The sequence below is a fragment of the Anas acuta genome, chromosome 10, assembly GCF_963932015.1.
Source record: "Anas acuta chromosome 10, bAnaAcu1.1, whole genome shotgun sequence".
NCBI lineage: Eukaryota > Metazoa > Chordata > Aves > Anseriformes > Anatidae > Anas > Anas acuta.
This window is the reverse complement of record NC_088988.1, coordinates 15975828-15988445: the sequence shown is the minus strand read 5'-3', so window position 1 is coordinate 15988445 and position 12618 is coordinate 15975828. Positions and strand designations below refer to the sequence as shown.

The 12618-nt window shown below is 35.0% G+C and overlaps 1 protein-coding gene across 14 annotated transcripts in view; it reads left to right on the top strand.

Moving 5' to 3' along the window:
- The window catches only part of CHD9 (chromodomain helicase DNA binding protein 9), a 92884-nt gene that overhangs the window by 59007 nt on the left and 21259 nt on the right, over positions 1–12618 (top strand). For all 14 annotated transcript variants that reach the window (XM_068693645.1, XM_068693642.1, XM_068693646.1 and 11 more), the window contains 10 exons: positions 872–993; positions 2345–2588; positions 3709–3885; positions 4685–4828; positions 5482–5737; positions 6534–6744; positions 8786–8981; positions 9595–9762; positions 10320–10499; positions 12016–12126. In XM_068693645.1, the coding sequence (XP_068549746.1) occupies positions 872–993; positions 2345–2588; positions 3709–3885; positions 4685–4828; positions 5482–5737; positions 6534–6744; positions 8786–8981; positions 9595–9762; positions 10320–10499; positions 12016–12126 (1809 nt within the window). The remainder of the gene's footprint in view (positions 1–871; positions 994–2344; positions 2589–3708; positions 3886–4684; positions 4829–5481; positions 5738–6533; positions 6745–8785; positions 8982–9594; positions 9763–10319; positions 10500–12015; positions 12127–12618) is intronic.

Below are 12618 nucleotides of genomic sequence, written 5' to 3'. Positions count from 1 at the left end.
GAATCTACCTGAAGAGAGTCTTCTGCTGCAATCCCACCTAGCAGCAGTTTGTCTTTTCTCAGTTGCCTGCTATGAGCTAGTTGCCACCCTGTTGAGCTTTCAAGCTTGGAGCTAGGCTGGCTGTGTAGCCTCTCAGCTGTCTTCTAGTTTGCTAGGGAGATGAAGATAATGCACCTTGATACGGTTACAGGTCTGTTGTGTCATGTCCACAGTATCATGATCCTGCCTATGCTGATGCTGTCTTTCATCCGATCTCGTGGTGAAACTGATTCAGGGAACTAAACCTCCCTGTATTTACACAACCTTTTTGTATTCCCAGCATTGGCTTTCTGAACTAGCTGACTCTGATCAGGTTGTGGCAAGTTCTGAGAGGAAAGGGCAAGATCACAGTTAACTCTGTAGACTGCCCAAGCTATTTCAGGACAGCTTCAGAACCCAAACTTACTCAGACTGGTGATCTCGAGAAATATCACCTAAGTATTCAGGTGCTTGTAGTTGTGGGACAGCTCTTCTTAGAGCTTACCAAGTCAAATTTCAAAGATTCTTGCAAGGTTCTCTGAAGGCTCATCTGAATGAATTAGTGTTTCAAATTAGCAAGGCCAAGCTATTTGTATGTTTAATTTTAGAAATCAATTGCTTGGTATTATAATCTCAATAATTTTAAAAGTATTAATTTAAATAAATAAAATATGAATTTCAGGTTTCAGCAAACTACTTATTAGCAAGTAATTTCAACAGTGACACCTTCCCAATATTAAGAGTGAATAATTACATTGTAAATCTCAGCTGTTAGACTGGAGAAGTAGTGGGTAGAACTGTTTTGGGGAAGAAAAAAAGTGTGCCAATTTGCATGTGTGTTTTTCCCTTGAAGGACCGACCGCCTCCAAACTCCTGGAAGAAGATAGAACACTCCAGGGAATATAAAAATGGCAATCAGCTCAGGGAATATCAACTGGAAGGACTTAACTGGCTCCTATTCAACTGGTACAACAGGTACATTCATAGATCTTTTTTAATGCAAATTTTACATATGGGGGTGAACAAGTGCTACAGGGTTGAATACTGTTTTGACCAAATATATCTTAGCTTCTCTGCTCACAGCTAAAAAGGTATAACAGGAAAAAATGGGAAATTTTCTTCCTTTGAAGCTGTGTATACAGCTATGTTTTTTATCAATAATGGCAACAAAAAAAAATTGTAAAGAGAAAAACTAACCTAACTGAACATAAATTTTCAATAGCTTGAGGAATTATTAAAAACAAACAAACAAAAAAAACTTCCACCAAAGTACAAACTTCGAGAATTTTTGGAACTGGAATATAATTTTGTGTTATTCTCTATCAAAATACCCAAATAAAATTACTTCTTAAAGGTTTAAAAAAAATTATAGTCTCACTGCTGCACTTTCATCTTGCAAAATATTTTCTAGAATTAGTATATGTTTCAAATATAGTTACCTCTTTTCAAACATAAGACTAGTAAATAATTATTTCCTTACATTAGAAGCTAATTTAACTTCCGTTCATAAATACAGTATGGTATTAACTGGAGTATAAGTGCTTTCAGGATTTTTTCCAGAAGCATGTCTCTGTATCTAATTCAGATATCTATTCATGCATTGTCCTGCTTGCTTTCTTTTCAAAGCATCTGTTGCTTGTCCTTTAGAGGCAATGTCAGTGAGCATACCATTTTACCACATAAGTTCTGTGATGTGCAAAAAAAAAAAAAAAAATTGTCTTAAGCTCTGCGTAAGGCACTCCATAGCAGTGTGAGCACCTGTGCAAACAGCAAAGGGTTGGAATACATGGCTGAGGGTGAGCAGCTAGTGATTCTTTGCATAGCAATTTGGTTATATGCATCTGTCTGAGTTTGGGAAACGTGGGGGAAGTTTGGCTGTGCTGTTAGGATATCCTCTGTTAATGTGAGGGTAGCTGGGATACTTGCCATCTGTGACTATTATGGAATCTTCATTGATTTCTAGCAGACTTGTCAAGGTGAACATACATATAGGAAATCCAATTAATTTAAATTCCTTTAATTGGGACAGATACAGTCCCAGAAGAATATTTGGAGTAATTTTCTAGGAGAATGTCACAGAACATTCCATTCCTATGGTTTTGCCAGTGCTAAATGGAACTGAAAACTTGTGGTTTTGTGTGCCAAATTTATTCTTTGCCCTTAAACAGGGAACATTTAGGAGCATCGTCTGCAGTACTTTGATTTTGACTATTGTTTTAAACTGGTATAGTTGAGCTTTGCTTTTATATTTTTATCCATTTGAATAATAGCTTGAATACTGCACTTTCTTTGACCTTAATAACAAATAAATATATTTTACTTTCAGGCGAAATTGCATTTTAGCGGATGAAATGGGTCTTGGCAAAACCATTCAGTCAATTACATTCCTCTATGAAATCCTCCTGTCTGGTATAAGAGGGCCTTTTCTGATCATAGCTCCGCTTTCCACTATAACAAATTGGGAAAGAGAATTCCGCACGTGGACTGACCTTAATGTTGTAGTGTATCATGGAAGTATGATCAGCAGGCAGATGATTCAGCAGTACGAAATGTACTTCAGGGACTCCCAGGTATTGTAATGTTGCTTGCATTAACTATCTAACCCAAAGACTGCCTCAGGTAGTAGGAATGAAAAGTACGTTTTACATTATCTGTACATAGACTTAGAGAAAGTCATTGTACGCCCCATGATGCATTTTAAAGCTTTTTGCTTGCCTAAATCTTTAACATATGCTTACTGAGTAAGTTTTGTGAAAGTGGTTGCAGCAAGATATATGTTGTTTCAGTAAGCTGAGTGATTTTGCAGTTGAATAACAGTGATGCTGATACACATGTGGAGATTAAAGTGTATGCAGATGGTTGCAGTTGGGCCCTGAATGTGAAGAGCAGTATGAACAAAAATACAGCCGATTAAGCTCTGTTGCCTTTATGTAGCTGTTAATTTCCTTTCCCTACTGTAAACCAGCCTTGCCCATGTACAGTTTGCTTTTCTGTCTTAATTACTTTACGTTAATTGATAAGAAAAAAGACCTGAAATCTGACTTTTTAAGTTTTTTTCTGTGTCTATGTATTCTGCATAGACAAACATTTTATTTTTTAAAAAAACAAGGCAGTTCTGTGAAATTGATAAGCCTGGAAACCTTTTTTTTAAAGCAGTTCTAGATATTAGATACTAAAATTAAGTCTTGTTTCTCTAGGGAGTTACTGTATACTAACTGTCTTATCGAAGGCTTTCCGTATTCTTTATCAGACCAGTGGAGTAAAGCAAACTAGATAAAAGGTGTTTGTTTAGTTGTCAGCTGATATTTTTATTACGTAACCGTGTGACAGTTAAATGTATTACTGCCATATTTTTACTGGCTGTTTTTTTTCTGTTAGAGAGTCTTTCAGATTTTCACAGATTCAGAAATGTAGTACTGTCAACAAACACCTTAGAAAATGTTTTTATTATATGGGCTATATCAGTAATTTTGAAGTGGTTAGAACGTGACTGTTGGCTAGACAATATTGAATTCCTGATGGTGGATAATTGTTAGTATTAATTGCAGTGTTAGATAAATGTGTATGGGATGACAAAATGTTCTATAATGTAAGAACTAATGTCTGACTTTGGGTAAGATTTCAGCGACAAAATCTTTGAAATGAGTAGCTTCAAGATAATATAAGTTTTGTGTTGACGAATCTCTATAGGGACGTATTGTTCGAGGTACCTACCGATTCCAAGCCATTATCACAACCTTCGAAATGATTCTTGGTGGCTGTCCAGAGCTAAATGCAATTGAATGGCGATGCGTTATAATTGATGAAGCACACAGGCTGAAGAATAAAAATTGCAAACTCTTGGAAGGACTAAAATTAATGAACCTTGTGAGTAACTTTTATTTTACTTCTGTTGTTTGATTTTATTTGTTTCCTGTACAACTAGTTATGTACGATATGATGATAAATCACAAGCTTGCTTATCTGTCAAAAAGAGGCCTTGAGCAGTCTTTCTATGGAAATACCTGTTCCTGATGCTCTCTATGAATGCCTGTATTTTTGAAACCTGATACTGGTATGTTTCTGATGGAAAAGAAAGTGTGAAAAGCTCTAACTGTAAGCAGTCTATTTCTGATGATCCTATTGTATACCCTGTTTAGATTACAATGCTGACTTCATTTAAGATGGTCTTTGTAATAATAAAATGTTTCTAATGCAAACGTTTTTACATTAATGTTTAAACTATCTTATAGCTTTTTTTTAAAAAAACAAGTTAGTTAACAATAAAAGCAAGCAATGCTAGGAACAAATTCCTGTTATTTATTAAGGTATAGTCATTTTCTAATACTGTAGTTCAGATTTTGCTTGATACAGTGGAAGATTTTAAAAACACTACAATGAATCTTAAGTGTATACTTTCTGTAGTATGAAGAGAGGGGATTATATGGGTGAATAGTACAGGGAAAAGTTGAAGTATTCAGTCATTTATTACACATGAAGAAAGAATTTAAAGAAAAGCTGTTTGAAAATACCATTCTTCTTCTATGGATTCTTTTATCTGTATTACCTTTGCACTTAGTGACACGCAGAGCTGGTCATATGAAGTTATGACAGTCAGACTTCACAAAATAAAATTCTAGCAAGTGTTTGCACTTAAGTTACGAGACTTTTTTGTTTCCTTTTATAGGAGCATAAAGTGCTGCTGACTGGCACACCACTGCAGAACACAGTAGAAGAATTATTTAGTCTCCTTCATTTTCTTGAACCATTACGTTTCCCTGCTGAATCTACCTTCATGCAAGAATTTGGCGACCTTAAAACAGAGGAACAGGTATTGGAAATTGAATTAGTTTGGTTTGAGTTTCAGTATCTGAATGGGTGATTTGTAGGAGAGACTCTTGTTTTGTATAGGAACCATTATTGCTTCTCCCCTTGCCCCTTCCTGTGTAACATATCAGTTGTTTTTTTGTCATGCATGTAATATTCCTAAATCATGCAGGCAGAAGAATGTAGTTAAATATAATATTTTGAAGTTATTAAACATGTCAAGACGGTTTGTTAGGGACATTCTGAAAAAAAATCACAATTTAAAAATATTTCTCAGATGTCATTTATGTTTATTGGGAATTTAGTTAGAGCTTAACATTTTTGGGAAAAAACACTGATAAATTTGAAAGCAGAGTATAAATTGCAGAATTTCAGTTAATGTTAAAGAACTGTGTTTACATTTTTGGATTGATTTTATAAGTATAGGAAGTAAACAGGGAGAATAATAAAACCTGAAGTTTTCTGCCTTTGTAGACAGTTTGCAAACAAATGCTAAAAAGATACACCTTTCTTTTTTGAAGTACATCAAACGTTTCTTTAGTAATTTAAAGTTTAAAAATAAGACTATGAAATATCTTCCAGATAGAATATATAAGTCCAGAAATGAAAAGTGATGCTGAGTTCAATTTTTTTCCCCGACAAACTTGATTCATTCAGGTTCAGAAACTACAAGCTATCCTGAAACCCATGATGCTCAGACGGTTAAAAGAAGATGTAGAAAAAAAGCTGGCTCCTAAGGAGGAAACTATAATTGAAGTAGAACTAACTAATATTCAGAAGAAATATTATCGAGCAATTCTAGAGAAAAATTTCGCTTTCTTATCCAAAGGAGCAGGGCAAGCAAATGTACCAAATCTGGTTAACACTATGATGGAACTCAGAAAATGTTGTAATCATCCTTATCTCATCAAAGGTATATACTTTTCTACTTTTATTGAAATTATATGACAACTTTTTCTGGCAATCTTTAACATTTTTATCAGACTTATGAAGTACTGGGTTAGGAGGAAATGTTATTTGACAGATGTAAGGCAAAGCTGTGAGGCAGTTGCATATTTGAGATGTGAAATGTGAGCTTGTTGTTTTGTACAATTCCACAGAACGTTTAGAACTGATTACCGTATTAAAGTGTTACTTGACTTTAAAAGCAGTATGAATGAATGCTTCTAAAGCGAACTTTTGAAATTTTACTACTTGCAATAGATACAGTCTGTTTTGGTGTTTGTTGCTTTTGTTGCTCATTTTAGATGTTTTTTCCTGCTTGCAAGAAAATACACCTTAAGTTCTTAATGTTTTTGCTATGTTTTCAAATATAGTGGGACTTTAAAAAAAGGTTTTCAAAATACTGTTCTTAAGACTCGTGTCCCACTTCAAATATTACAGAGGTAAATGGGCTTGTTTTGTTTTTTTAAATTACTTTTTTACACAACACTTGGAGTAGTATTTTTGATTTTGCAATTTGGGGTTATTCATCTAATTTTAGATATTTTTTTTCTGTGTTCTGCTTAAAAATACAAGACTTCTTTTCAAAGAGCATAGAAATAAATCTTGTTAGACTTGAGATCCATCCAGAACTCTGTTCCGTCTCCAGCCTTGGCTAATCAGGGACCTTTGATTAGTACAAGCATTGATTTTGGTAACTTATTCTTCTATGTATATGGAGATATTTGTGTAGGTATGCTGGTAGACAGAGATTTATTCTTTGATAGGTGCTGAAGAGAAAATCCTCGGAGAGTTTAAAGAAACTTACAGCCCAAGTGCCCCTGACTTCCATCTGCAAGCAATGATCCAGTCTGCTGGGAAATTAGTTCTTATTGATAAACTTCTTCCAAAAATGAAAGCCGGAGGCCACAAGGTCCTTATCTTCTCTCAAATGGTGCGATGCCTTGATATTTTGGAGGATTACCTTATACATAAAAGGTAAGATACTTCATGCTCTGTCTTTGCAGTATATTGATGTCAGTGGACATATTTTTGGACATTGTTGTGGGGATAACAATACAGCATACCAAAGATGGGAAGCTTGGTGTGTGTTTTTATTGCTTTGTTTTGTTTTTTGCGAATCACTAACTTACCATGTGATGTCTTATCAGTTGTTCAGCAACAGCTGGACAAATTCACAGAGAAACTGAAGCTGGTTGAGTTTCAGTTTGTTGCTTTTTCTATTAAACATTCTTTAATATATATCCACACTGTTGGTATTACTTATCAGAAACCAACCAAATTCAAGCTCAACACTGCCCATCCAACCTCCAGGAAGCATATAATATGTTCTTTACATCATGCTGAACTTGGACCAGATATGGGTAGCACAGTTCCTTACTACAAACTAGGAAATAACTGGAGGTTTAATTTCTTTATGAATGTGAAAAATGGGCTTCCTATCTTGCATAAATTAGTACTGCTTTGAATTTTGCAGCAGAACGGAAAACCAGTTTGTTTACTGCCAGACATAATGCAGCTCCTTAGATGGCCTTGTGCTGTCGTGTGTAATAGCACCCTTTGGTTATTCTGTTGACTCCACTGAAACTAAGCACTTACAGATGTACATGACTAAGTACTATACATAAAGCCTTAGCACGTAAAATCTGCCCTTAAACTCAGCTACAACCAGTAGCTGCTATATCAACCTGAAAAATGAAAAAGGTTCTGGTTATTTGTTAGAAATTAAATACTATTTTAAAATGTGTATCTGTCAGTAAACTGCACAGTAATACAGTGCTAACATCTAACAAAAGAATAGACATGCCTTCATGCAGTGCAATACTGGAACGGATATTGGAAATTGTTTGTAGATCACTAGTATCTCTTTTTATCTTAATTGTATATAAAGTACACGATTCTGTGCTTTTTGTTTCATGAATGTAGTTAATCGAACTGAGCTTAACGTTTTGTATTTTGTGTGTGTTCACTTCAGTACACTAATTGTAACTTCATAGTGGTGCTTACAATCCAGTATGAAACTATTCATTTTTTATAACTATCTGGCAAGATTTAGATTGGTGCATGATAGGTACAGGTACAATCGTGTGATATCCACAGAAGCTGCAGCTCGCTTTATGCTGTTGTTTGATTAGAAATGTTAGAGTGCACACATGATTAGACTTACCAGAATTCATGACTGTAGGAGATGGCTGCCTGCCAAATAGCCTGTGGTCCTGTGGATTATCTGCTGTCCCATTTTATGGCTGATTAAAAGAAAAATGATTGTGAAGCTTTTTAACTAGATACACACTCGGCATCTTACTCTATGTACGTTTAGAAGTATTTGCTCCCTTTTTAAGCAAGACAGAGAGGGTCTGTTTCATTTCCAAAGTTTTACAGGGGTCTTGGTAATTATCAAAGGTAACGGAAGCGGGAATTACACTTCAGGCTTCTGATTTTGCCACTTTTAGTTTAAGTAGTCATAGATTCATTGATGCCTTGATAAAAGATAGTGAGAGGTGCTGTGAAGTCCTTTTTGTTCTATTTCTCTTGGTCTTGCCAGAATCGATGTGCAGTTTGCTGAATGCCAGCTCACTAAGTATTCTTTTGTGCTGGTTACTTGGTTACCCTTCCTGTGCTCAGACAAGTTGGTGTGTAATACAGAAGTACACTGCCTGCTTCTGTGGCCACAGGCTGAGATCCAAGAGTAAGATGGGAAAAACTTCTAGGTGCCCCCATTAGTCTTGAGTTTGTGGTGTCTTTTAGTGCAACTAAATGCCGTGATAATGTACATGTATGTTTCCAGGTATGTATAGTCAGGTACTTGCTGTAATGGACGAAGAGCATCTCTTAAAATATTTGCTGTTAGGACTTCCTGATGTACATTAGTACTACCATGCTCTGTCCTGATTTCTGGTAATCAAAGTTTGTGACCTTTTATTCACTGTAAAAAAAAAAATATGCAGGCAGATTTGTTCTAATCCCCATTTAAACTATGAAAAACTTTGTAGTGATCTGTGTGTGTGACAATTTCCAGATATTTATATGAACGAATTGATGGACGAGTACGAGGTAACCTCAGGCAAGCTGCAATTGACCGGTTCAGCAAACCAGATTCCGATCGCTTTGTGTTCCTTCTGTGCACCAGAGCTGGTGGTTTGGGCATCAATTTGACTGCAGCAGATACGTGTATAATTTTTGATTCTGACTGGAATCCTCAAAATGATCTGCAGGTAAATTTGTTTAATATTGAGATGGAAGACATTAAACTTGGTTGATAGAAATTTGGTCTCTCAGAATGTTCAGTCTCTGTTGTTCATGTGCATCACATTTAAATGTTCAGGTTCGGTTCTGACTTTTTCTTTCAAACTGATTAAATGCACAATACAAGGAAACTAAGTCAGCGAGTTTATAAATCTTTAAGATTTTGATGACACTATGAAACCTGAGACAGCAGTGGGGTTAGACTCTGCATATATTGAGTAACTGTTTACAGAAATAGAACTGTTCTATTTAAACTTAACATGTAGAAATGAACAAATTAATATAATGGAACAGTGAACTAATCAAATTTAGGAATTGAATGCTGAAATTGAATACATTCTCAAGTCACAACTTTTTAGAGTTTGTATCTGGAGATCAGATAACTTTGGGGTTAGCATGTCTTTTTTGTCTAGTGCTACTGGGAGGTAAATACCATTCAGTAGCACATTCATCTGCATTTTTCTTATTACTCTGATTTTGGAAAAACTATAGGCACATGACTTCTTTTTAAGTTCATATTTTCTTAATCTTACGTTATTCCTAGATCGATCTAAATTCTTACTGTTCTCCCTTCATTCAAAGGCTCAAGCCCGTTGTCACAGGATTGGTCAGAACAAAGCAGTGAAGGTCTACAGACTGATAACTCGTAACTCATACGAAAGAGAGATGTTTGACCGAGCAAGCCTGAAACTGGGACTCGATAAGGCTGTCTTACAGAGCATGAGCGGAAGAGAAAACAGTGTTGGTGGTGTATGTAGACTTACTTCCTGACATAATTTTCCTTTTGATTTTGTAATCTACGTTTTCTGATGTAAGATAAGAATAGTTGAAATAATTTACAAGTTATTTCGGTAATAACGTAGCAGTTATTCTGGTAAGTCTTCCTTGGTTTTGTGCCTCTTAAGGTAAACAATGTCAAAGTTAAACAAAGGGAAATTTTATTTCTTGTTTTCCTTTTATCTTCCTGTATCAATATAATGTGTTACTTCAATATAAGGTGAGATTTACATCTAGCATTAAAGGGTAGGTTTTTAAACCTTATATTCATCCCAGTATAGAGACTTGCCAAAACTAGAGACAGGTGCATGTATAAGTGGGTACTGTAAAGACCGCAAATTACTTTAGTGGTTAACTAAATTTATCTCCATCTTCAATAATCAAGATTTTAAATTCAGAAGTTACAAGACCCTGTTAGGTTGTAACTAACAAGACCCTGTTAGGTTGTAACTAAGGGAAAGGAAGAAAGAAAAAAAATTACTTTTGGAGATCTTTTCTAGTTTTTTTTAATACCTATTTTATTTACTCAGATCCAACAACTCTCGAAAAAAGAAATTGAAGACTTGCTCCGAAGAGGTGCATATGGTGCCATAATGGATGAAGAAGATGAAGGCTCTAAATTCTGTGAGGAAGACATCGACCAAATTTTGCAGCGCCGTACTAAAACTATCACAATTGAATCAGAAGGAAGGGGCTCCACATTTGCCAAGGTACAGAAGCAGCAAGTTTTTCTTTGACAGCATAGGCCTGTAAACTTAATTGAATGTTATAAAAATTTATACTTGCATAAAAGCAGATGACTTTTGTATGTGCATCTGTATGTTAGGTACGTTTTTTGAGATCTTATTTATATTATTAGCATGTGCATGTAGCAAAATCCAATTTATGCATACACCTTGACTAAATGCCAGACACAAAACAAAGATGAAAGTTGTGTGTTCTGCTTTGGAAAAGGGGACTTGAAGGACATAATGGGCTGCAGTAACCAAGAATATTAAAAGACTTCAGTTTATAGATTCATTCATATTCGGATATATGAAGAGCAAGGGAAAATGAATATAAGACAATTTTTTAATAAGATTACAGATAGTTAGGCTTACTCTAAATCTATTTATACATGGGTTGTAGTTTTAATCTGATCTTTTTTGGTAAGAGTTTTGAAAAATCAGATAATACATATATATTTTAGGAGTAAAGATAAAAGGAATAAAGGGGGGGGGGAAATAAGAATATAAGGCCTTAAGAGTAACACTGTAAAAAAAAAAAAAAAAAAAAAGGACAAACTCTGTTTCTAATTTGTGGTGGGTATAGGAAAAACGGTAATTTTGTGGCATCCAAAAACCTGTGCTGGAAAATTGGATAAGCAGAATGAAGAATAAACTTGAATCCTTTAACTTCCAAACTTGCAAAAATGAACCTGAACAAATATAAATTAAGATAAATTTAGAAAAAAATCTCAGGCAGTATAATCAAACTTGGAGCATGTGTCCTTCACTAATGCAGTAATGTGATTGTTACATTTAAAAAAGATGTGAAACAGAAAGCTATTTAAGCTGATGTGTATGTACTATTTTGAAATGCACATTTATTGAGGATCTCTTATATCTTGCTTATTTGTGAGTTAAGTTAAAAAAAAAAAAAAAGCTGTCTGAAGAAGCGATATGTAACCAGTTACGGAACATGATCTTGACTGTCTTTTCATCACAAGAATTAGAAAACTTTATTATTTACTTCTTTTTTTTTCTTTTTTTTTTTCCAAAAAGTGGTGTATTGTTTTTTTTAAGGCCTTCTGAAATTAAGCTTATTCCATGCTTTCAAGCTTTGATTGTTGGTAGTTTAAGTACTCCTTTGAAATCTCCCTCAAGCGGGTACTTTTTGCATGAGATGAAATCCCCAAATGCTGATAAGCCTCTTCAAACGATTCTATTTTTTTCCATTCAAGTAATTTAGATTCAGACTTGGAAGCAGAATAATCTTGCTGCTTAATGTAGTTCTCCCCTGATGGTGCATAAAAGTTCATTAGATTTTTCTGATATATTATGGGTATGAATTTAAAAAATTAAGGGGGAGGAGAACTTTGAGTTGCTTTGCACCGTTAGTAACTTCTAAAGGCTTAACAGCTGCTCGGGAGATTTTGATGGAATAAAGTTACGCCGCACTGATGCATTCAACTCTACAAACTTCTCATGAATGCTGTTGGTAAGATATAATTATATTTTTTTACAGGCTAGCTTTGTTGCATCTGGAAACAGGACTGATATTTCACTAGATGATCCCAACTTTTGGCAGAAATGGGCCAAAAAAGCAGAAATAGATATAGATGCCATCAGTGGCCGAGTAAGTATTTCTCTCATATTGTATCATTTTTTCCATGTATGTGCTTGCTGTTGAAGTCTGAGAAAGCAATATAAATTTTTGGTGCTTCTTTGTTTAATATATCTATGAACCAGAGTTTGTGTGATGGTTACTTTGTGTGGATAATCAACCAGCAGATAGCTTTAGTATGTCTTAGCTCCCTGTTGTCCTAAAAGAGTTTGGGCGGTTTTGATTTTTTGTTGAAGTCCTGGAGAAGGTTGAAAATGTGTAATTGTTCTGATTGCCTTGTTTCTTTGGCTGTAACTGTTCTGGAATCTGCAAAACAGCAGACAGAGTTGTAATTACTGGTTTTACAATACTGGAAGTTGTGACTTACACGCAAAGACATTCCTATGAAGTCAGCTCTAAAAAGGTTTCATTAACCCTTTTTTACTGATAGAGGCTACATCATATGTAGTCTGTGGAAGTATTCAGCTCAGATGAAATGTTCAATATGGCTTTTAAGTAGTGTGC